This window comes from Protopterus annectens, chromosome 13.part0, assembly GCF_019279795.1.
Source record: "Protopterus annectens isolate FY-2018-M chromosome 13.part0, PAN1.0, whole genome shotgun sequence".
In the NCBI taxonomy this organism is placed as follows: Eukaryota; Metazoa; Chordata; order Ceratodontiformes; family Protopteridae; genus Protopterus; species Protopterus annectens.
The window spans coordinates 1,004,330,432-1,004,357,931 of NC_056747.1; the positions used below are offsets into that span (position 1 = coordinate 1,004,330,432).

The 27,500-nt window shown below is 37.9% G+C and overlaps 1 protein-coding gene across 1 annotated transcript in view; it reads left to right on the forward strand.

The window, feature by feature from the left end:
- Positions 1–27,500, forward strand: part of KRT222 (keratin 222) — a 641,329-nt gene that overhangs the window by 583,216 nt on the left and 30,613 nt on the right. The window contains exon 6 of the mRNA XM_044055000.1: positions 21,483–21,591. Coding sequence (XP_043910935.1) covers positions 21,483–21,591 — 109 coding nt within the window. The remainder of the gene's footprint in view (positions 1–21,482; positions 21,592–27,500) is intronic.

Below are 27,500 nucleotides of genomic sequence, written 5' to 3' on the forward strand. Positions count from 1 at the left end.
GGTAATAGTCTGCTTTGACACTGGTTGTCCATTCTTCTTATCTTCACAATAACTTAACAACTGATTGAAAGTTCTGAAAGAGTTTGTTCTGTCAAGATAGTACCTGAGTTGTCTGTGGACATCGAAGGGATGAGCTATCCTTTCTCCCTCATTTTTGGGGTTGACAGAAGAACACAGGGAGATGGATAATTTGGCTTAAACTAAACTTGGATACCTCTTTAGGCATAAAAGAATAATTTGTTCTCAAGGAAACTCTGTTTCTGTGGGAAATGAGATAAGGTTTGATCCATCATAAGAGCTTCCAACTCACAAACTCTTCTTACAGATGTCAGAGCAACCAGGAAAACTGTTTTCCATGTTAAGAACCTCAAGTCAGCCAGATGAGTTGGTTCAACTAGAACAATTATGATCCCAAGGAGGAGCCACTAGTTTTCTTAGATGTCTCTTATTCAAAAAATTTTGACATGAGAATGCTTTGAAAGAGGAGAGATCCATAGGGAGACATGCTGAAATGGCCAACAAATTATCCTTGTTAGAGGTGTAGGCAGGCCATAGGAGGCCAGCTTGCATAAACATTGTAAAAACAGAGAAACACTAGCCCTGAATGAGTACAGGCTATGATTTTGGCACCATCTAGAAAACCTTTTCCATTTGCTAAAAAAAAAATTAGTAGCAGACTTTCATGCCTCCATTAGTAACCACTGTTGCCTTGGCCAGATGGGAGTCACCACAATGATCTTGGGCGATTCCTTCTGAATCTTTAGAAGAACACTGGATATCAATGGAAAGGGTGAGAAGGCATACAGAAATATACCTGTCCAGTGAAAGGAAATGTCATCTCTCTTCTAGGCCTACTTGTATTTAGTCCAGGAGCAGAATTTTTGTCAGCTGATTCTTCAAAGAGGATGCAAAAAGGACCACTTAAGGAACATATGGATCAAATCTTGGAAGACCCCCAATCTAGTTTCCATTTATGAGAGTCTGCCTTTGCCTGCTCAGCTTATATGACAAACAGTTTTGCTCTGATGGAATGTAGGATGCCTGTAGAGTGAGACTGTACTTTAAAGCTATATCCCATGCTAACTTGGCTAGTCTGCAAAGGGGGTAAAATCTGGTTCCCTCTTGCTTGTTTATGCAGCATATCACTGTGGTATTGTCTGTAACAACTTGAGAAAAGCTCTTTGCACTGAGGGGTCTGGTGGACACCCCAGGAACATAGTTCTATGTGATGAAAGCAAAAAACATCTGAATATCCTCCTGGAATCCTAGGCTATGTAGGAAATCTTTCACCAAAGGGAGAGATTCCTAACACTTTGAAAAAGACTCTGCAAAGTTAACCAAGTCATTTAAATATGGAAAAGTGTGGATAACCTGACTTCCAAGATGACTGCACATTGATCAACAGCTTAATTTTAGCTCTCCCAGTGTGAAAAAAGAAACTGAGAAATAACAGCTAGTAGTTCTGCCTGCTTGAGTAGCATTCAGTTATTGGCTAGTAAGTGCACTGACTGGATGCCACCAAAGAAGAAATTTAGAAAACCTGAAGGAAAATCAACTAGAAAAGGTGAAAAGAAAACATTGACATGGAAGAATCCCACACCTGTTCAATAAAAATCAATTCAAGCTCAAGCTATGGCATAAGAGATTGCCTCCAGTAATTTAGAGGAAAAAAGAAATCAAATATACTCAGAACTAATTAAAATAAATGAAACACAGAAGGAGTATATCAACTCAAATAACAAAAGGATGGAAAAATAAAAGAATCTTTAACTATTCAGATGAACTGATAAAACATGCAAAGATCAGAGGCTGAAATGAAGAAAATGCTGGCTAAGCATAAGACTTCTCAAGAAGAGTAGTTTAAAAAAATACAGTGATAGAAGACAAGAGTAAGCAGAGAAAACCTGAGATTTTCCGCTATACCACAGAAACTGGAAGGAACAGACTGTGTTAATTTTCTGAAAGGACAAGTAAGCAACTGGAATGGTTTTCCACACCAGGATTTGTTAATTGAAAGGGCACATTGAGTGTATGCTGCAAACCTGGCCACTAGAAGGCGGCCAAGACTTGTATTTTTAAGATGCAATCATACCAGCATAAAAAGTTGATCCTGACAAAACTGTGGCAGAAGGGTAAAGTATTAAAAGTTGAAGACAGTAGAGTGTTTGTGGGAAATGATTATTCACTGTACACCTGGCAGAAGAGATGCAAATTTATCCCAGCAATCAAGGAATGTCAACGGGCAGGTGTGAAATTCAAGTTGCTGTATCCAGCTATCATCAGAATATTTTTCCTGGAGGATCAAAGACATTTTTTGATGCAAAACAAGTGAAGGAGGAATGTAGAAGTCCATCCAATAAAAAGTAAGTCATCAAACAGAAGTAGACTCTGCTTCTCATTCTACTGACAATAAAGATCATAGAGAGACTTTACCAGTAAAAGCTTTTCCAATGTTTCAAAAGAAAATGCTTGAGAGACAGAAAAAGCAAAGGAACTGACAGGTAGAATCATGAGTACCTTGGATATGAGCTAGAGTCTGCTGTTGGGAGATGGAGATGAACAGGAAGCAGAAGATCAACAACACTAGAAATAGTGAATACATGTGAGATTATAAAGCATCAATCACATTTGTGAAATATGGCTTTGCGAGAAAAAGTGTCTGAGAAAATTTGTTAAACTTGTGGGTGGACTGTAAAGCTTATATCCCACTTTATGTCATGAATGTTTAGAAGGACACTAAAAGGGGGAAAAGTAACTGTAAGTAAAACAATTTTTTTGTTTTAATAGTATTTGTATACAACATTTCCTGATAAAAAGTACATGTTATATAGTAAAGCAGATTTATAGAGTACATAGTCAAGGATATAGTAAATGTGGTGAGGGTGAGTTTTTTAGTGATTGTTGTATGTGATAAATGTATTAATGTAAACAAGTGCTTTTTTAGTTTTAAGAAATAAAGGCATTAGAATGTAAAAAGAAAGGAAAGGCTGGACAGAGGCAAGCTTAAGTTAATATGCTATAATCTTGGGCTTTTGGGGTGGGGGGCATAAAAGTGCACTGATTAAATTATATGTATAGTTGAGAAGTTTCTCTTATTTTTGCATAGGTGAATGTCTGGGTTAAAACCCAAAGCACATAGGCTTGAAAAATAAGACAAAATATTGAATGCCATGAGAAGTGATAAGTTTCTTGCATATGCAAGGATATTATCTTGTTTTTTTATTTCATTTAGCAAATGTTCAGTGGGACTTAAAAAGTCTACATCTGAAGGCAGTTGAATATTCTGCTATTATATTTCATTGGAGACAAGCCATCTGCAAGTGCAAGGAATTAATCTTAAGACTTTTGAGCATTGTTTGCTGAGTAAAATGCAAAAATTTAAAGGTACTAGGGCAAGCAGTTCAGTAGAAAATAACATGAAATTACTATAAGTGAATAAGAGATAGCAGCTTCCCTATCAGCCTTAATGCTTCAATGCATTTAATAGAACTTTGTATAATTTAGTTTTATTTAAAGATAGCCAGAGCACTTTTTCTTAAGGCTGAAAGTTAATGTTTTCTTTAAGCACACAAGCTGCTTTTAACATATTGAAGGGGAATAGAGATGCAAGAACAGACAGCAATCATTGTAAGTGGAAGCATAGGCTGTAACATGTGTCTAGCATGGATAACCTTAACTTTAGGTTAGGTAATGCCTCTGAGTGCAGCTATCAGTTTAGGGTGATTGTTCCTATAAGGATAGTCAAACTACATTTTTAAAGATGTACATTGTTTTATGTGTTTGTTCTATATTAATAAGTTATGAGGTATTCTGAAAATGTATTTAGTTTACTTGTTTGAGGGTTTTCATTAAAACAAAAAGTCTTGAAAAATGTGACATAGGCTCAATAGAGATTATAAAAAACAACTGTATAAAAGATCAGTCTGACAAATATTAGCAGGTACATGTAACACAAAGGTTGAAACACACATTTTAAAAAAGCTGTCACATATAATAGGTGGGAATAATAACTTATTATCATAATGTCTACACTATCCATATTATTTTGGAATGTGAATGGCCTTACAAGTATAGACAAAAATATAAGAGTATTGAATTATATAAAGAAGTGCAGAGTAGAAATAGCAGTGCTACAGGAGACACATTTCAAAAGAAATGAGCATGTGAATTTGATAAAGAAAGGATTTCAGGATGATATTTAGCAGAATATAAGGGACAGAGTAAAATGGGAGTAATTATATTAATTGCTAGAAGAGCTCCTATAGTGACAGAACAGGAAAATGATAATAATAGTTGATTAGTGATAGTAAGGGGCTACTGGCAAGGGAGGGGGATTACATTGGCATGTATTTATATTCCACCAAAAACTGCTATTATGGAGCTTATTAAAAATTGGGCAGAAATAATCAGCTTTCTTCAGGGAATATTACTTACAGGTGGGAACTGGAACTTGATTTGCAGCAGTGAAGATGTGTCTGGGGGATCTAGAAGGGAAAATGTAACAAAAGAGGGTAGATTTCTGAAGAAATTTATGAAAATATTTGATACAGAAAATATGAATTCTGAATTAGGAACTTGGAGAGAATTTACATATTATTCCCTAAGGTATGATAACTGGGCTAGACTAGATAGAAATTATATTTCACAGGAAAGTGTGTATTTAATTGAAAGCTTCTACACACATCTAATAACTATTTCAGATTATGGACCAATAAAATTAAGAAAAAGTGCAGGGTAATAAAGTAAAAATGGGACACTGGTGCTTTCCCACTTGTTAAAAAGAGAGGAATTTGAATAATGTGTATTGGAAATTATGTGAGAGATATTAGGGAAGATAGAAATTTCTTCTCTGAAGTTATATCTAATGAGTGGGATACAATGAAAATGGAGTTTAAAAATAGGGTATAAATAAATAAAAAAAAGATATGGCTAAAAGAATTAGAGATTATTTGGAGGGGCTGACAAAGTTTAAAGTATTTCAGAATAAGGGGGACTCTCACAGAGCAAGAAGAGGTGCAACTGCAGAGTGCTAAAGAGGAAATAGGAGACTATCTGAATAATATTCATGAGTTTAGAAAGATTAGTTTGGCAGCTGTTTTGTTAATAACTAAAGAGCACAAAAACGTTTATCACAATGACTTAGGCAACAGAAAGTAGAAAGGGTTACTGCCCAATTTAGGGACCCTATAACAAGAAAATAAAAATAGATCATGTCTAGGTATTAGAGATATTATAGAAATGTTATGAAAATTTGTAAAAGGCAGAGAAATGTGGAAATTAAAAAGGAGTACAAAAGAAAATATTTATGGAAGACTTAAGTATGCCAAGGTTAGAGGTAGATGAGGTTCAAAAATTAACAGCTAAGATATCAGGAGATGAGATAAAAATGGTGATGCATAATCAATCTGCAGGAAATTATCCAGGAACAAATGGTATTCCTGTGGATGTTTGTAATTTAAGAGAGAAGAAAGTGCTAAAGATATGGAATGTTTTGTTTAACAGTATTTTACAGGGGGGAGGGGCACCAACATCTTGGAAGAAAGCTGTGTTAGCTGTAATACTTAAAAATGGTAAAGATCCATCAGTCCCAGCTTCATACAGAAACATTTCAATTTTAAACCATTATTATAAAGTGTTTATATTTAGACTAGCAAAAAGAATAACACATGTGTTACCAAAATTGATAGATATGAATCAATATGGCTTTGTGGAGGGGAGGCAAGCATTTCCCAACACTAAGAGAACAATAACAATTCAGAGGGATGCAGAGAAAACATTTGACAGAGTAAGTTGGGATTTTATGAATAGGGCAGTGGAAGCATTTGCATTCCCTGATACAATAATAAGGTCAATTAGGAGAGGAGGATATATGAGGATTCGAAGGTAAGAGTTAAAATGGGAGGGTTCTTCTCTGATAAGATGTGTCTGAACATAGAAACAAGGCAGTGGTGCCATATTTCCCCTTTGTTTTTTGCTTTATATTTAGAGCCATTGACAAAAAAAAAATAACGGACTCAAAAATTCAGGGATATAATTGCTATGGCAATCAAGAAAAGTTGACTTTATTTGCAGACAATATTATTTTGTACCTGATAAATCCAGAAAAGGACATCTCAGTGTTGTGGAACATTTTGAGACAGGTCTTTTTGAGATATAAAATTAATGAAGATAAAAACAAAGGCTATAGCCATAAATTATGTACCCTCACATGAATTGCTTCAGCAATACCCATATTTACTGGGACATGATAAGATGAAGTATTTAGGAGTATGAATTAAAAAAGGCTTATGTTATGTCAGATAAGGATATGTGGAAAGAGACTAAACAAAAGATAATACAAAACTTGAGAAAGTGGAAGCTTTTGTTTATGGATATCGATAGTAAGATACAAGCAGTGGAATGATATTAGTCCCTTTAGTTTTATATATAGGTCAGATATATTTTTATCAACCACAGGAGATGTTAATAAACATTTTTGGTACTGATGTGGGAGGGGAAGAGGGCAAGGGTTAAGCAGGATAAGTTGATCCTTCCTATAGATCAAGTTTGCTTAGGATTACCTGATTTGAAGGGATAGTTTAGTAATACACAATTAAGCCTCATATATATAACACAAGCCAAAAGTTATAATTTAAAATGGAAAAGGATGATGATGAAATGGGGGAAATTCAAGAAATAAGGACCGAGTGTGATTTTGGATACAGACCCTTAAGAAGAGTAGCAACAGCCATACAGAATATTATATTCATAAAGTAGTAGAAAGCATTCTAAAAACTAATCCAACATGAGAATGGAAAGAGGAGATTTTGCTGTTAGGGATGATTGCAAGCAAGGGTACAGAGAATAGGCAAGAGGGGTCTGGAATTTACTGGAGAAAACTGGCAAAGGAACCAAGGTATTAGGAGCAAATAACTAGAGAGTGAAAAGCAATAGAATGGGATGAGGCCAAGAAGACATTTGGACTGCAGGCTAGAGATTGCCTTCCTTACCAGAGATTGATATAGGAGTATAGGCAAAGAGAAAGGAATAGGGGAATCCTAAGTTAAAGACTTGCCCTGGCTGAGGTTTTAGTTGAATGTAGAACATAAGCTGCTTCTATTTTATACCCCAAGCAGACTCCAAAGAATTTTTCCTCAGGTAGATGTCTAATGTTGCAGATGTGATGGGGAAGAAAGAAGTAAATGGAAACATATGTTCTGGGAGTATAGCAATTTGGCAGATTTTAAAAATTTCCTTCAGAGTACTCTGAAATATCTTGGTTAAACAAATGGGTGTAACTAAATAAATGTTTTGTTTTTTTTAGCTGGGACACAAGATCTGACTTGCCAAGACATAGTACAGGATTGTTAAGTTTAATTCTTGTGGCTGCCAAAACTGCAATTACTACAAAATGCAAATCAAAGTCTGAACCAACTGTATTTGAAGTATTGAATGTAGTAACAGAAATAAAAGAAATAGAAGTGGGGTCCTTAGAAAAGGGAAGGAGCAAATGAAATAGAATTGAATGGAAATTGTGTGAACGATACATGCAGAATGATGGTCTGTAGGAGGAGTGATGTTTAAAGGAAGGCAGGAAATGAGCAATTAATGTAATGCACTGATTATAATTATAAAAATGAACATATGTGATGTATAATGTATTAACGGGAAATGTTAATGTGGTTTGTTTTCTTTTATATTAATGTATGTTTGCCTATGTCTTAAGTGATAATTTAATAAAGGTGTTAAAAATATGGATATCTTATAGCCTGCAAAGGGCTATAACAGGACCTAGACACTTTGTGTGATAGCCCATAGGGTAAGGCAGAGAAGTAATAATATGATCCAAACACACAAAACCTTAAGAAATGCCCAAAATCTGGATTAACAGGAATGTGACAATAAACATATTTTAAAATCTAAGATTACTAAATAACTCAAATGGGGAATAAGGGGTTACAGGTTGTAAATTGAAAGGACTTTCACCTTGGGCACTATCACATATTTGGTTTGGAAAAGAAAGGTCCATAGCTGGTCTCTAGGCATTTTCTTTTTTTCTTTGGCACCAAAAACATTCTGGAATAAAAAGCTTTCCGCAGCTGGGAAGGAGGAATTGTTTATATTATCCCCGCAGCAACATATGCTGTCTGATGGGGGAAACACAGGAATTTGATCTGGTGCATATGGAATAATTCTGTGGAAAGGAGGAATTCTTCCCACTGCAATCTGTAACCTTGTTGAATCAGCCTCAAAACTAATTTGTCTGAAACAATCTGTTGCCAAAGACTTTCTGGAATGGCTAAGGAATTGTTAGATTGGGAGGGGGTTGGGGGATGGCAGTACCAGTGACAATAGCCCTGGAAGTAGTATCTACAGAGTCATATACACACTTTAAACAATGAGTAGTGACCTGAGAAATGAAAAAAGCAAAACCACACAAAGCAAAATTTTCCTCACAGGAGGGAACTGCAGATAAAGATTTCGTTATACTTTCACATTTAGTCAGAATAAACTTTAACACATGAGCCTGACAATTCAAAATTCTAAAAATTAAAGTTGCAGAGGCATACACCTTTTTGTTGAAGCTATCAATTCTTTTACCATCTTTGCCTGAAGGGAAAGGATTAGAATTAACAAAATTGTTGGTAGCAGCTGGGATAACTGAAGCTCTAGCTGCTCGGTCAGGTTCTGGGATTAAGTGTTTAAAAACTTGAAAGACTGAAGAATTTTTTACATTCTGTCTGCTTTCTTAGATGCAGTAGACTGACTGTCCATGTTAAACCAAAGTTCTATTCGGTGATAGCTTTTGCAAGATGGGACTGATTGCTTTTTATCAGACATCCAGGGATACTGTCAGAACCCATGGGAATGTTATTTCTAATTTTGGAAAGAGTCAAAAGTGATTTCAGTAGTGAAGATGTGAATGGGAATTGGGGGGAGGGTTCACCTGGAGTGAAAATAGAACACACAGCCTTCTGGGCTTCCAGCACCAAAAAGCAAATGTGCTACCTCTTGTACCACTGACACTTTAGTCAACCAAACTGTAAAATGTTATAAAATATAATAAGAATAATCAGTAACATGCTGAAAACACTAAAACAACAGTACATGTAAACAGAAGGATGTACTTTCCTGGTTATTAAATGAATTCCAAGCTTGTAAATTCAGAAAAAATCTCAGCACATGATTTAGCTTAAGCTATCTCAAAGTCTTGAGAAAAAACACAAGCAAATGGCTAGAAGCACTGCTATGTTGAGGAGAAAATGTGAAAGAACCAATAACAAAGCAGTTAGTATGCCAACCAATAAGGTCTGCCCCTCAAAAACAGCAACAAATTATTCCCTGCCAGTGAACAACCATTACTGTACTTAGAGAGTTTACAGCCTGACTAGAAAACCAAAATAAACTATACTTGAATATAAGATTAAATGTAAATGTTAAATGCAAAAGTGTGGGTGGTAGGAAATGAGTGGGATGTCACATGGATAGCATTTTATGACAAAGGACTATACATGCTAACTCTGAATTTTCCCTACATAGGAGATATGTGCAAATCCAATTTAATAAAAGTTGTTTATCATGTTAAGTTCCATTTAACACAATAACAACTTTTACATTTACTACAAACTTTTAAGAATGTTGATCTAGCATGCAAAGTAACCAGGGGTATGTCGGGTGTTGGGGCACAGTCTCCATTTTGGAGAGTACAGGATTATGTATCTCTCTGATAAATATTTTAAAGCATTCTTTGTGTTTTGTTTTTTATAGGAGGAGGGGGGCAGTTCTCCTGTAAAATTCTTTAAAACATATTTTCTATTCCTTTTTAAGATTATTTTTTTCTTTATTAAGCAAGGGTTTTTCTCAGAAATATGTCTACGTGATGTAATCTATATAAAAATTAATATGATCCTTTTTATTCATCCAGATACTATTCTTCCATTTATCCGATGAAATCATTCCCTGATGTGAACTGTCTAGTTGGTGAAGTTTGATTATTACCCAAATTCAAGTTAAAAATGTATTCAAGGGCTTAAGCAAGAAAGTAAACTACTTGACATAAAAATATACATAAGCATACAAATTAGCAGGCTTACCCTAACAGCTAGAGCAGAGGATTAAAGCTCGGAACTTTTAATAAGTTGCTTCCTTTAGTCCAGAGTTTGATATTCTCTTGGACTCATTTGTGTCTGCTGTGACTCTGAAAGTCACTTAACCATGCACTGTTCTGGAGTTATTGTGAAAATGGGCTAGGTTCCATAATGATCTCCTGGACTGCTTGCCTAGTAACTGCTTGTGAACCTATGAAACTATAAAGGCTTATATCATCGTTTCAGATAAACTTCACCATAAATATATAAATATAAATAAACAGAGTAGAATGAAACAGGCATTACAAAAGGTTACAAAGTAAGCTTAAAGATGCGAGTCATTAAAGACCTTGTTAAACCATTCAGCCCTTGGAAATCACAGCTCCACATAGGCAGCAGGTTTCAAAGGTGTGAGGCTAGTGGTAAAAGGGCCAAATCCCAAATCATTCACATGTGTCCTTGGAAATACTAGTAGTTGTAAAGTGGAAGAACAGATGGAATGGATCAGGAAATAGGGCCCCAACCATTCTTTCAGACAGGAATAGCCAAAATCACTTACAATAAGATATGCCCAACATGAGAACCTTATAGATAATCTATGACTAGACATACAGTTGGTGTAGGTTCTACTGAACTGATGTAATATGGCAGTAACTTTATGTGCCTGTCAATAGTTAGGAAATTAATTTAAAATTATCTCCAGTCAGTTAAATTCTGCATCAGGAAGATGCAGGAAATTACAACACTCCAAGAAAGATGAAATCAAGTCTCAAAAAACTATGTCATGGTCTTGGTAAGGTTTTACATATAGGGTGGCTGATGTGGGCTATGTTCTTTACTTAGCAGCAGAAGACCTTGAGAGCAGATAACTGGACTTGAAGTGTAAGCCTACCATCAATGATTAATCCCAGATCTCTCAATTTTAAGGCACATTTAAACCTATCATATATGCATTTCAAAACACTTTTACAACCCAGTCACCACTAAACAACCCTCGCCCCCATTTGGAAGCATTTCTAGTGCCTCTTCACATGTGGGGTAGAGAATGTCACCCTGCTGTGTACACTCAACACGCCTAATTCCCAGCACTGTTTGACTTGTAGTGGCCTTCAGGATATAACTTATATGAACTGTAAAATCTGTGTGCTGATTACTTCAGCATTATTTCACAGTGAAAAAATCTAATGCTGACAGGTTTATAACTCTGCAAGTCTGTCATGTCTATTAATGCAGTAGATAAGATGGCCTCTGAACAGGGCATAGTATGCAACAGGGATGGGGAGCGAAATATCTGCCCTGCTTACCAAATGTTTAAAGGAATTCAAACAAGCTTGGATCCTTTAAAAATTAGTAGGGCACTATAATAACATGATAGAAATTCATTCTTGGAACAGGTTGGACTAGTTTTGCTTGTCCCTAGAATTTCCTGTCAGTGCTGACATTTTGCAGTGCACAATGCACACCCCTTATTTTGTTTTGTATTATTACTCCACCTTTACAAGGATTATTGAGCATCGTATACATTAATGGTATTTTAGAGACATGGATGAGGTAGTAGGCAGTTTCCTACACCATGGGATAATCATAAACTAGCAGTTAGAGACTTGGAATATATTTTCTGGAAAGTTCTACGTTCAATTAAATTTATATAATTTGGTATACAAAGGCACTGACAATGGTGATCTAGCATTTCATCCAAAATTAATTATTACCATAAACAAAATCATAACTGTATCTTACTCAGTAGCAGAGGGGAAGGTTTGTCTGGACAGTGCACTTCAGAAATGTACAAAAATCTCATGGGTGATTTTGGTGCATTAACAAATCTTTACATATTTTGTGTTATACAATGAATTAATTCCTTTGAACACAGTGTATTGTACTACTGTGGAAGCACAGCATGTCGTTTCTCAGCCATCCCTGCAACACAGGCACACAAATTAGTGTTTTTTCATGCTTCCTGTATAAATTATTAATGTTGGTGATGCTACAGTCTAACTGACTGATGAGTGCACAGACACAAAGGTACATACCCACAATCACACACATACACATGCGCTCTCGCATGTTAGTATGTGCACACACACACACACACACACACACACACACACACACACACACACACACACACACATAGACGCAGAAATAGACACATACACACACACACACACACACACACACACACACACACACACACAAACACACAAATGCACAAACATACATACACCAATCAGTATCTACCCTCATAACGGCTCACACACTATGAGTAAGTTCAACCCAAAGCAGTCATAGAGGAGTACATTTGTTTTCAAAACAAAATCAGTAATGGTTACTAGTCACTCTATGAAAAGATGAAATCAATAATACAAAAACACTTTTAAAAAGGCAATTTGAAGTGTGTCATGTGTCTAACATTGCCTGGGTTCCTTGCACGCATACCTGCGTATTACTTTTCTATATTAAATTATATCACTTTTAAAGGTAATTTCATTTATTTAAATATACCGACTTTACTGAACTAAAGAGTGTTAACATACACAATAATATTTAAAAGAAGAGATAGGAATTAGCAGGGATTTTGAAAGGCAGTTCATGGCAGCCTAGATTTTAGGCAAAAAAGATAGAAGTGATTGATCTGGGGGAAGAAAGGGGTACAGCACCAAAGACAAAATGGGATGCCAACACCAACAGCAAATGGAAGTGGGTACTGAAATTGCTAAATCAAATGACAGGATAGGCAGAAGCTCTGTCTGGAAGCAATCAGTAGAACTGGATGATAGTGAGAAGCAAAACGGACTGGCATAACCAGGAGAAATCAATAACTTATTGTGTTATTTATCTTTACAGACAGTTAGTAAAAATCTCATGTGGAGTACTGTGGGCAACAATAAAACAGACCCCATCTCCTGAAACAAATAAATATGACAAGGGTTGCCTAGAATAAGGCAGCTGTATGGTCTGAAGTGTAAACAGTTTGAAGACAGGCATTGTTCATAGGGTCATAGGTGTGTACTAGGCTAATGGCCCTGGGGCCTTTACAAACCTAGCCATAGGATTACCCTGGCATAGTGCCACCGACCTTAGTTCCCAGTGCCTCGCCACTGGAGTTATCCCCGGGGTGAATTTTCTGTTTCCCATCCACTCATCAAGATTTCTCTTGAAGAGGGTCAGTGAGGTGCTCTGCTTGACATGTATGGGAAGTCTGTTCCATAGCATGGGCAGTCTCTGGGTTATGAACCTGTCCCTCCAGCATGTTCTGTTAATTGTGGTAATGGGGTTGAGGTCTCTAAAGTGTATGGTGTGGAGGAACTGGGATTTCTTTAGATGTAGCATTTCTTACAAAGCTGGGTCAGACATGGCTTTGTAAGTCAAGCAGAGATCGCCTCTAAGTAGGTGATATGAGACAGGGAATAGTTGGAGTTTTTTGAGTCTGTCCATATAGGCAAGTGTTTAAGGCCTAGGATCCTCTTTGCAAGGTACTTTTGCAGCCTCTCCAGTTGTTGCAGGTGTCTAGTGAGGTACAAGCCAAATGGGGCATTGTACTCGATGATTGGCCTAATGAGGGAAGAGTAGAGGGAGACAATGACCTCTTTCTTCCTGGATGCAAAACCCTTAATAATGAGATGTGCCATGTAGAAGGACTTTCTGACCACAGTGGCAATGTGGTGATCAAAAGAGGTTGCTGTCAACCTGTGTTCCCAGATCTCTTATAATGCCTTCTGTGTTCAGTGGACAGATATATGTGGTAATTCATGAGAACTAGGTTTTTCCCAAAGGGGATGACGACACATTTTTTGGCATTGAGCTTAAGGCCATGGTTCTGACACCAGTCGTTGGTCTCAGTGAGGCCATTCTGTAGGATGTCAGCATCACTTGAGGAGTTAATAATAGCTAAGTCAATAAAAGTAGTACATCTTTTTTATGTTTTTCTTTTGAGATATATTAATTGTAGTATGTCTTTTTTTGTTTTACTTATATTTACTCTACAAAAAGTATTAATTTCTTGGGTGTAAGTATAGAAATGGATGAACAGGGTGATATTTACCAAACAATATGGGAAGGCATGTCATGTTAATCATCTTATTTATTTATTTGTTTATTTATTTACTTATTACTGCATTTGTTTACCTGGAAAGTCTACTGGGCCTGAAAGAGCCCATTTTCGGTGGAGGCCCGGGTAAATAAGCTCCGACAAGAACATAGATGCAGAAAAAAAATTAAACATTAATTGGTACAGAAGTAGAAACAGTGTTACGCACAGTGGTTACAGTAATATATATAGAATATATACATAAGTCAGGAATTTAGTTGGTTTGATTACAGTAAGATATACAGAATTTATACATAAAAGCAGGAATTTAGTTAGTTGCCAGATGAATTCAGAGTGGTAAAAACGGAGATAAATTAATCAGCATTATTCTCCCAGTATCAACAAGTGATGAGAGAAAAAAATAAATAAATATGGAGAAAGTATCTTCAGCCACTAGTAGTAAAAAGCATAGGAATTTAGTTATAATATAAGTAAAAGGAAGCAGTTAAGTTATAGAACAGGAACATAGCCAGGAAGAGTTGAGATGATTTTTCAGTGTTTGTTGGAAGGTGGTGCTGCTGCCCATGTTTCTTATAGAAGGATAGCATGCATCCACCCTATATTTTTAAAAATGTTATGGAAAATAAAGTGTTTAGGGCATCTAGACTGAATGTGCACGATGAAGATTTTTTTCATCAGGTAGAGACAGTTAGTAGTGAACTGAAGGAAGGGGGATATAATGAACAAGCAATAGAACTAGTGTGACTGAAGTAATGAAATTAAGAGATTCTAAAGCCAAACCATATTTTTCTAAGAACTATAACGAAGGAGAGGTGACTATTAGTAAAGGTAAAAATAACAGTAAGTTAAGAGTACCTTTGTATTATTCTAGCAATGTACATACCTATATGAATATTGTTAGGAAGCACTGGGACATTTTGAAAACAGATAAGGATATTAAGGAATTGATAGACACAGAGCCTAGGTTCCTGTTAAAGAACAGTAAATCTTTGAAAAGACAGCTATGCTATCCAAAAATGATGAATAGGGTAGGTGGAGCCAAAGGAACTATACCATGTGGTAAGTGTTCCTTTTGTAAGAATATAGATACTAGCTCACATTTTGAACATCCAGATCAACAGAGAATATGTAACTTTAAGGTCTCTGCTACATGTGAGACTGAGCATATTGTTTATCTGGCACACTGTGTGAAATGCCAAAAATTTTATGTAGGGAAAACCGATAGGTCTTTTAAAAAGAGAATACGTGAGCATAGCTCTTCTATTAGCAAAAAGAGTAAAGTGAGTGCATTGGCTAAGCACGTTATGAGTAGTGATTAGAAACACATGTTTACATTTTTAGCCATAGGGAGGACTTCTGAAAACATTAGAGGAGGTGATTTATGTAATGCCACCGAGGAGTAAGAAGCTGAGTGGATAGAGAGACTGAGAGAAGATACTGGTCATGGGCTCAATGAATATGTCCCAATACAGCCTAAACTGAAATCTAGGCCACTTTTTAGGTAGTGTATGGAAGTAGTTAAGTTTTAAGTAATGTTGTGTTTTATAAGTGCACTGATGTATTTCAATCTGTTGATTTATGAACTAATTATATGTATTTTAGGAAAGCATATGCTTAGTGCTGATTTATGGCACTGACAAATTTAAATGTGAGTGATGCTTTAATTGGTGTATCATGTGATTTGAGATGTGTGTATAAGAAGGGGGAATGGTTTTAATTAATTTGTAATGACATCAGAAGAAGTGGGGTTTACCTATGAAAGCACTTGTGTTTCATTAAATGTTTTGATACTGGAACCTGAAGCCACTTTTGAGTCCTGCTGTTTTATTTTGAGTTAATAATAGCTCCCAACTTGCAATCCTCTGCGAACTTTGTCAGCCAGTGTCCCTTCGTGTTGGCCTGGACTTCAGATAAGTAGATACCAAACAGGAAAGGACCCACGACCAAACCCTGTGGGACTCCACTCGCGACTAGTCGGCAGTCTGACTTGGAGTCAGCTACTTTCACACTGTGGGTTCTATCTGTGAGCTAGTTTGCAACCCACCTAGTGATATAGGGGTTGATGCCAAGCTTAGTGAGTTTTTTCTATGATTCCTGAGTGGGGAATGGTATCAAAAGCCTTGGCCAGATCAAGGTAGACTGTATGAACCACCTTGTCTTCATCCGTAGCCCTGGTGACTGACTCAAAGAAGTCGACCAAGCTGAGCAGGCATGATCTACCCTTCACAAAACCAAACTGTGTGGGATCCAGAGTTTGGAGATTCCCTACATCCTTGTTTATTAGATCCATGATGATGCGTTCCATAGCTTTGCATATCAGACTCATCAGGCTAATGGGGCGATAGTTCCCGGGGTCTGTAGTCGCTCCTCCTTTGTGGAGAGGGATGACTGTAGCAGTGTGCCATTTGGTAGGGACAAAGCCTGAGGTGAGGCTGTGATTGAACAGGGCACACAAATGAGGTGCCAATTCACTCTGTAGTTCATGTAGAACACAGCCAGAGATATTGTCAGGTCCCATAGAAACTGTATTATTGGCCTTGGACAATGCTGTTTTAACCTGTGCAGCAGTAATACTGGGTGCCTGGCAATCTACTGGTATTGTGATTGGTCCTTTGGGGGGGTAAAGTTGGCACTGAATCTGTCGGCCAGTATACTGGCAATATCTGTTGGCTCAGTATAGGAGGTACAACTGTCCAGTAGCTCAGACCAAATCTGGGTATTGCCATGGAGATTCTTTACATAACTATAGAAGGCCTTGTCATTGTCTTTACTATCTGCTGCAATTCTCTTTTCATAGCTAGCTTTAGAGGATTTGATGAGGGATCTCAACTTTTTGTTGAGGGTGATAAGGGAGTTTTTCCAGTCTTGGGACTTCACCTTATTCTGCATCAGTTTTCTCCTTCTGTTGTAGAGTTTGTTTATGGCAGGGGACCACCAGATTGGCTTCCTTTCTTTGGAGGAGAATGTCTTGGTTCTATTGGGTATGGCAAGATCCATGCATTTGTGTACGTGTTCATACTGTGCACTGTTGTATGATTCTGCAGTCACGCAACTATTCTCCATTTGCATGGGTGCCATGAAGTTAGCCACCTCTGTTTTAGGAGCCCAACGTTAGCTTTGGAGAAGTTTTGGTGGTTACCTTTGCAGGAGGGAGGTGGGAGGGATGTGGATTTCCAAGGTGATTAGTTTGTGGTCGGATCTAACCAGAGAGGAGCTGACTATTGGTGTAGAGCAACAGTCGCCCATGTTAGTAATAACCAGGTCAAGGATGTTTGTACCTCTAGTGGGGGTAAGAACAAGCTGGTCCAGGGCATTGGAATTAATGAACTCCAGGAAATGTTGGGCAAGTGTATTGGTACATGAGTAGTTTAACCAGTTAACGGAGGGGTAGTTGAAGTTGCCTAGTAAGAGAGTGTTAGGTTGGACCCTAATATTCTCCAGGGTGCTTAGGAATGTGGAGTGCAAGTCTTGGGACATGGTTGGGGACCTATAGCAGGCTATGAACTGAATCGCTGTCTTACCCAATGTTAGCTGCACCTGAAGTATCTCTGATGTCTTATGTTGGGCTACCAGTCTGGAGGTGTGCACATCCTTTATGAATATGGAAACACCACCACCTTTGGAGCTTTGGTACAAATTTCTTCAGCCAAAAGGTGTGGAATGAGTTATAGCCTGGTAGTGCAGGGGTGCTTTCTGCTGCCTTGAACCAGGTCTCTGTCACAGCATAACTATTGATGTTCTCCATTTTAAGGAGTGCTTCGAACAAGTGCATTTTGAGATTTAGACTTCTAGTGTTAAGCAGCATGACCCTCAGATTGCATTTGTTTGTAGCTGTTAGTATATGATTAGACCAAGGTCCTAGCTCTCTGAATTGGTGGCAATGCAGGTAGATGTAAAAGATCCCATGGCACGTATTAAAGAAAGTGTAGTGGAACCTTCATGCTGCCCACATAAAAATTCCCCTGGGCTGTACAAATTCCATCTTAGATCTTCCCTAAAGATAAGTTACAAACCTAGAGGAACTAGCCTAGTCAACAAAAACATAACATAAAATTTGCAGCCCCATGTGCTATGGAACCACACTCCCTGTACTGAATGGAAATGCTAACAGGCTGCCCAGTCTACAAGCAAAGTGTCTATTACTAGACCATGCTATAAGTTCATTTACACAACTAGAAACGTCAATAGAAGTTTGGTAAAGATTGTTAACCATTCTGGGTTCAATACGCAAGGGTCTGACAAAAAAGCACATCTGCTAATGTGTTATAGTTATAAAGCCACTGATAACTCAGAAGTCATTACAATGTTCATATCCTCAGGCATACAGGTAGCACCAATGAAGTCTGTAATAACCACTAAGCCCAAAAGGAGAATGTAGGGTCCACACCTTGATCCTGATTTTGATTCTGACCCAGACAGCTAAAATTGTGATGTCCTGAACCCTCTCCAAGTAAAGGAATGACCAACACTGGAGAGTCTTTAACTTTGTGGTGACAAAGACAGTCTTCTGGGGAGGGATGATAGAAAGCTCTCAGCAATTTATGGCCACACTATGGACTGGAACTATTGTAAAGTCCACAGCAATGATAGTTCCAAGAAGTCCCTAGACAGAGCTGCTAGAAGTCAGTTGTTTATTTAAGGGATGATAAGGAGACCATTCTCCTGCAGGCTTTGGCCACCCATTATTTTTAACAGCTACTTAAAAACTATGGGCACTGAGGAAAACCTAAACTGTAACATTTTGCATGGTAAGTGTTGCATACCCAGGCCAAAACTGAAAGAATCTCCTGTAGGACCCCAGATACTGATGTGCCAAAAAACATCCACCATGTCCACTAGCAGCATCCAGAAGCCCTGCAGAAGTAAGGACATCAGCCTCTATAGGATGAGCATCCATAAATAGACATAATGAATATGCTTGTTTAAGTGAATGAGATCCAGAATATGATCAAAATTATCCAATTACATTTGGGATGAGGAAAATGTGAGAGTTAAACACTGTCCCCTCTTTCAAAAAATAGATCACCATTTGTATCCCTTTAAGCAGTAGAGCCTGGACATGTGCAAAGTGCTCCTCTTCCTACCGGTAGAGATCTTTCTGAGACAGGTCTGGTGAGCTTGAGGATATGCAAAGGTTGAACACACCTCGAATCCATTGTACCTTTGTGATTGTTTTCTTCAAGCTGTGATGAACTTGAAGAGCTCTCCACACTAGCAGTCTCAGATTACAGTCATGACTGCAAGAGAACAGGTGGCGGGTTTGTCATCATGGATGAAGTAAACAACATCTGAGCAGAGTGGACAAGATGAGTGGAGTCTGCTATGGGAGGTGAAGAAACTTCTTTCTCTTTGGGGATTGACCAGGCTTAGAAAAAGACAAAGTGGAAGTAAAAGAATGGGTGGGGCCGTAAATGCCCTCTGCAGAGAAAATCTTCTATTTGCTCATCGGAAATTCAACTAATTCCTGAGGCAGATGGCCAAAGATCACTTCCACCAAAAATGGGTATCCAGGATCATACTCCCACAGTCTTTTTCCTAGAGCAGAATTTCAACCATGTCCTCCTGTGCAGGCAAACATGCAAGCCTGCATCCCAAGCCTCAGCATCATCCCAATCACAATTACAGTGGATGACGTGGTGCACTACTATTGAAGCCATGGATAACATGGTGCACTACTGTTGAAGCTATGGATAACATGGTGCACTACTGTTGAAGCTGTGGATAACATGGTGCACTACTGTTGAAGCTGTGGATAACATGGTGCACTACTGTTGAAGCTGTGGATAACATGGTGCACTACTGTTGAAGCTGTATATAACATGGTGCATTACTCTTGAAGCCATAGATAACATTGTGTACTACTGTTAAAGCCATGGTTAACATGGTGCACTACTGTTGAAGCTGTAGATGACATGCAGTACTGTTGAAGCCACGGATAACATGGTGCACTACTGTCGAAGCTGTGGATAACATGATGCTCTACTATTGAAGCCATGGATAGCATGGTGCACTACTACTGAAGCTGTGGATAACATGATGCACTACTGTTGAAGCTGTGGATAACATGATGCACTACTGTTGAAGCCATGGATAACATGGTGCACTACTGTCGAAGCTGTGGATAACATGATGCACTACTGTTGAAGCTGTGGATAACATGGTGCACTACTGTTGAAGCCATAAGCAGACTCTCAGGAAGGTATACCGAAAAGATCACAGATGACTCAACACTATGATGCATAGTCAACTGCTGTACTCTCTCAGTTAGGGGCTTCCTTTCTGGGGGCTGAAAAGGGAAGAGTTAGGGTACCCCCAGGTTGCTTTAACATCATCCTTAATTATTGGACCCAGAGATGGGATAATCCAAAGTTCCTCATAATTCTCTTCTACATTTTTCTTCAGGTGTTGTGGGAGGGGTTGAAGCCAGTTTAAACTTTTCTTCATAAGACTGAAGGGACTCATATGGCAATTAGATGGAGAGAGATGGATTGGCTTACTATCCTTATTATCCTTATCTTCTTCAGAAACAGTGATCTCAGGTTACTCACAGTCATACCTCTCAACCTGTTAGTGCAAGAATTCTGGACAAAGCCTACAATAATGGGGGGACAAAGGGCCAAAAACAGATTAAAATCAGACAGACTTTAAATATTGCTCTTATAAACTCTTATAAACTTTGAAAGTTGCTAGAATAACAGGTTTAGTGTTAACAAGCATTTTTCTGAAATATATGAAGTCTGAAACTCAAACCTATGTCATTATTTAGTGACTTCAGTCCTTTGTGATTTGACAGAAAACCACACATTTTATGAGGAAAAGACCAAAAATTCAAGGCAAAAATCTGCTTTTCATCGTCTTTAGTTTTTCTCTTCCTCTGCAGCATCATAGCACGCAAAGAAAAGCACAAGCATAAGAAAAGTTGTCTCCTGTCCATTTTATGAAGTAATTTCACGTGAAAGTAAACTGCTTCTTAAACTAAATATCATAGCATATTATTGCATCAGTAAATATGTGTGTGTGTGTGTGTGTGTGTGTGTGTGTGTGTGTGTGTGTGTGTGTGTGTGTGTGTGTGTGTGACTGTGTGTGTGTGTGTGTGTGTGTGTGTGTGTGTGTGTGTGTGTGTGTGTGTGTGTGTGTGTGTGTGTATGTATATATATATATATATATATATATATATATATATATAGGGATTTTTTCATCCAGTTACATAATTTTTCAACAAAATTCATGGAGAAATTGGCATTTTTTAACTGTTAAGGTAATACTCATATGGAAGTAAATTTCTCTAGAAGTAGTTCTGCCTCAGACTTGCTGCTCTGAATATTTTTATACTCTACTTTACAATTCTTGAATTTTTTTCACAGGCTCTCCTTCAGAAACAAGTCTGGAAAAAAGCATTGAAACGGTTAAAACAGAAGAGGTTGTAAATGGTTACATTGTAAAAGAAAGTGCTGAGGCCCACGGCACTGTTCGGTAAGCTTAATGCATGTCAGACTTTCACTTTAAAGTAGAGGTGCATTTTTGGTACACCTCAGCAGAAATATGTTAGTATTTACAGTCAGACACAGTAAAAAGTAATTTCAAGGGCGGGATATTGCACAACACTTGACAGGTTAGAATGTCATTCAAAAGAGCTTTTAATTGCAGCAGAGTTATTTATCAGAACATATCAACTGCTCTGTGCAGGAGGGCACAGTACTAAACTTGTCGTACCTCAGATAATTACTTGGTTTTGGTTTTGCGTGTGCACCCCTAGGCGTGGTACAGACTCACGTGTATTTTCTTAAGCAGCTCTCTTGATCTCAGCAATGTTCTGCATACTATAGATTATTATCAATTGCTCAGTCTATGATCAGGCTACATCATTTTTCTTTGAGCTATGTACAAGATTCAGTGTGACAGAAGAAATCTTTTCCGAGTTGAAGTATACATACCAGAAAAAAAACTCCAAAAGTCATATAGATCAATCAGCATTGACAGCTCTATGCCAGTATGTCCTTACTTAAGTATTTGCATACTTAAGCTACAAAAACACTTTAGTTTAAGCCACTGTACATTATACTATAAATGGTTGTATCATATTAATTGTAATCATTTACTACAAATTCCAGAAACCACTGCTATAATGAAATGCGTAATAACTTGAGAATACTCAATAACTTTCAATGCACATAGAGCTCCAGTTATATAAATCAAGCAGCTAACCATGCAGGGCTCCAATACACCCATGTACATTTATTTATGGTCTTTTAAAAATGCCATGAAGGACATTGGCTTCAGTACCCTTATGCAGGAATTGTGTTAATTAATTAATGTTAGATTAGACTCACTCATGTAATAGTACTGAAAACTGCCTACTCCTTATCTGAAATTACAGCAGAGTCCCCTTTCGGTTCAGTGCTCAACCACGTTATGCATGGAAAGGGAGACTGATCAGGACACCGTAACAGTCAGCTGTATCATTCAAGAGCATAAACAAGGTTGTAATAGTTACCTAGACTACAAGTATCTGACACCAGACTATTCTTCTGAAGGGTCTATATTATAACATCGAAGTTACAAAACTTCGAATGTTATAATATCGAACCAACTACATCGAAGGATGGAAATAGCGAAGCCCCGGAACATCAAATTCTTACCTAGGGCAAGATTTTGGTGGGCCGTTCCATGGCTTCGCTATTTCCTCCACTGTGGTGCGATAGTTACAGACCTTAGGGTTAGGGTGCGGGTTAAGGTAAGTGGATAGGTAGGAGTGTATGTATGGTTTAGTGTAGGGTTAGAAGTAGGGTTTTGTTAAGTGTATGTGTGTTTATTTATTAGTTTGTTTGAATATAGTTTCGTAGTGTAAGTGTGCGATAGTTACGGACCTTAGGGTTAGGGTGCAGGTTAAGGTTAGTGGATAGATGGGAATGTATGTACAGTTTAGTGTATGGTTAGAAGTAGGGTTTTGTTAAGTGTATGTGTGTAGTTTTTTTATTTTGGTGTGCTTGTGTTGTGTGTATGTTTCCCGGAACAGCAAATTTTTTCCCTGGGAAAAAATTCAGTATTCTGAGTGTTCATTGTTATCATATTTCGAAATTCCAAGTTCGAGCTTATGGTGTTCCATATTTTGGAATTTCGAATATATGATATAGACCCCTTCTGAATACCCCAAATAAGACACTCTGTTCTTTTGATGACCTGAAAAGAAATAACACACATTGCAGATACACACTACTAAGAAGTAAACATACATTGGTATGATGTATGCTTGCCCATTTGTATACATACACACACTCCCTGGGATTCAGAATTATTGTCTCTGCCAGATCTACCAAGGCAATGCATAACTGCCCAATAGCATGATGGCAATAATCTATGGTTAAAAGACATGATAAAGCCACACGAAGCAAAACCTGTTAAGTAGTTCATTATCATGTCTCTGAATTTAATACTGCACTATCAGACCTGAGATTGCTAGTGCACTCCCTACCATCCCATGCAACACACACACACACTCACACACACACACACACACACACACACACACACACACACACACACACACACACACACACACACACACTCAAATAAATGTGCAATATCCAGAGAGCTGCAAACTTCATGCCCCTATAGACACACACACACACACACACAAACACACACAGGGACAACACATTCACACACACACACACACACACACACACACACACACACACACGCACACACGCACACACGCACACACACGCACACACGCACACCCACACACCCACACACCCACACACACACACACACACACACACACACACACACACTAACACACAATTCCTGCAATATTGAGATGGATGGTTTGAAACTCATATTGCTGAAAGTCCACAATACCAAACCACCAGACTTGCCCCTCAATCCTTCCCTCCCCCTTGCAGGACCCATGTCCAGAAAGGTAGGGACTTTAAGGATTCATTATTTTCTGATGTTTTGAACTTTAACTGCTACGCATTTCAGACTTTCTGTCAAAAATTACAGGATTCAACCTTGCTGACTTCATGCAGGTAACTGAAAATTGCATGGTTGCATGCTTTCAAATGATACTGTACACTTTTTCCTCTGTGCAACCCAAATAACACAATACAACAATTTTCTGAATTGCTTTACCATGCTATGCAGATGCCAGCAATATTTGTGGAGAAGAGCTCATGGCTAATAAGTATTGAGTACACCGGCAGCCTGACGCTTTTGCATGCAACTTTAACAGCGAGACTACTGTCCATGCCTTCACACCACTGTAGCAGTCTCTGAATAGCTCAAATATAATGCATAGTGGAGACCTGCAGAACACAAATTTTCTCAGTGTTGCATTTTTAATATCAGGGACTATGTATTCATTCATTTATTTATCCAAAGTTTTGCTAATCATCTTACCACCTGCAAAACTATTAAATGGTCAAAGGCAGGAAAATAGAGCACAAGGTGTGTAACAATACTAGAAATCCCCTAAATACAGCTTCCACGTGGTCCCTAGAATCTCCATACTACAGCTCACAAACAAAGTAATACTTACCATGGTCACGCAGGCAGTATTAGCATTACACTGACACATTTGCTTCAGTTTCATCCAGGTTGTCTTCTGTCCACCTCTACTTTCACTTTGTCAGTATTAATAGTGAATCTTGTTATAAAGTGCCTGTGATATGCAGTACCACTGTCTCATTTCCTCACTATGGTTATTTCTTTGTTTCTCAGACTGGTTGCTTATTTATTTATTGGTAAATTCATTAGGTGATATTAATAGAACACCCCTGTTTTTTTGTGAAACATATTTTCCTGTTTTGTGTAATCTAGTTTCCAGACACTATACCACAATCTGTAGTTTATATAGTAACTACAGTATGCAGTAATACATTTTATTGCTGAATGTTTCTGTCTCAGTTATAATTTTGCTACACAAAAATGTTCCAGTCCTACATTATTCTCCTACGAGTCTTTTTCCAAGTAAGAGTTACATGGATATAATTATTAGTGCATTAGTACATTACACCTTCTAGCTATTACAAGTACAGTCATGTGAAAAGTGCTGAGATATTACAAGTAAAATGAATTACAACTGCTATACGTCTTATATATTTCCAGCGCAAGCAATACAGTTCAGTAGAAAAACACTGTTACTGCTGCACTCACCATCTCCTCTCCTTGTGAGTACTATGAGGACCACATTGGTACATTATTACCATGTGTCTGAACTAAAAGATTATATTACTGACGTGAATCAGACAACATAACAGAGGTGTGCAGTATATATTACTGGAAACGAATCATTTCAGCAACACTCCAAAACAAACGTGCACATGGATGGACACACACACACACACACACACACACACACACACACACACACACACACACACACACACACACACACACACACACACACACACACACAGACACACACACACACACACACACACACACACACACACACACACACACACACACACACACACACACACACACACACACACACACACACACTCACACACACATATACACACACACACACACACACACACACACACACACACACTGGTGATGAGAATTTCAGAAGCAGATGAGGTACCATAAGCAATATAGTCGTACAGACTTGCTAGCAAGTGGGCAGTTGTGCAATGCAGGTTATTACAAACTGCTTCATACTGATTTTGACAGCAGGAATGCATGCTGGATATGTTACTCTAAGTTATGGTAGGATGCTGGAAAAAGTGGCATTTGACACCAAGAAAAAAAGAAAGAAAAAAAAGAACAGCTGTTTAAGAGGAACTTCTAAAGGTGGTTGACTCCTGATTCAGCAAGACAGATGTACACAAGCTCAAGTAAGCAAAATATAAAATCAACAAACGCAGCAAGTTATCATAACACAAGTAGCCTGTCTCCCTGGTGCAGAGGAATGGAGCCTTTACTACAGTCCAGGCAACTGGGATTCAGTCAGTGAAACCTCTTGGCAGTCAGCAGCAAATGACTTAATATTTTAATATGCAGCTGCTTCAAATGCAGGCATGGTTTCTGTGTGTGTGTGTGTGTGTGTGTGTGTGTGTGTGTGTGTGTGTGTGTGTGTGTGTGTGTGTGTGTGTGTGTGTGTGTTTATCTGTCTGTCTGCATACTTCAGTATAAAGTATATGTCCACATAACATGTGTGTGTGTATGTGTGGGTGTGTATGTGGTGCACATAGGCTGTTGTGAAGTCTCAAACTGCATTACCAGCCTGAGTATGTGGCAATGTCTGTTCTGCTCATGACCCAGCATGTGTTAATGTAAAATGACATGATTTTTATTAGGCATTTTTAGGGTGTAAGATGCTTCTTTTTAGGTGTGGATTGAACATCTTTGCGTACCACAACTTAGTCTTGTGATCCAACTTCATGTACATATATATCTGCATGTATTATATATGTTTGTTTATATATATATATATATATATATATATATATATATATATATATATACACGCCTGCGCGCACACACACACACACACACACACACACACACGTGTAAAGGTTAGCAAATTCTGCATGCACATACTCACACATTAAACTTGTGTGACAAAAATGTACACTAAAAACATAGATCAAGTACAAAGTGCAAATATCAGCTTTAATATTAATATTTTGTTTTTATCATATGCTTGTGATTTTACAACTTTGTCATACTAATTTTCCTCTTGGTGCTTCCATTCCCATGTCCTGCTGAAAATAGACTTGATCCAAGCAAGGCTAACCAGGTTCACAAATAATAAAATACATTTAAAAAATATCTACAAGTTAATTACATCATCCAGAATATCCAGAGGCTGATTATTTCATCCTAAAACAAACCATGCCAGCTCTACTTCCACAAAGACTACAACAGGAAAATTAAAATAAAAAAGCAAACTAAACACAAACCACCTGTTAAAAATATTATTCGGCCATATAATACCCAAACTACTAAACTCGGCAACAAGACATAAATACAAGTTAGTACAACATAAAAAATCACAAAAATTGGGTGATTACTCCCATTTACTACAAACAAAAGAAAACAAGCAAACATACAAGAAATAGGTTCATTCATAGGTTAATACCAGGGATCTTATATGCCTAGCCATGCAATCCAATCCAATTGTGTCCATACATATTATGGGCATTTGTTAGGAAGGGGTATGTTAGATAGGAAGTTTCTAGAGGTCACGTGGGAGGATATATTAGCTTAGGCATTACTGTCTGCCTCTTTCTATCAGTAACACGGGGGCCAGGCCCAGGGTGAATATCCAGTTTCCTATCCATTGGCCAAGGTTATACTTAAATAGGGTTAAAGATGGACTCTGCTTCACATTGGTGGGGAGCCTTTTCCAAAGAATGGGGATCCTCTGA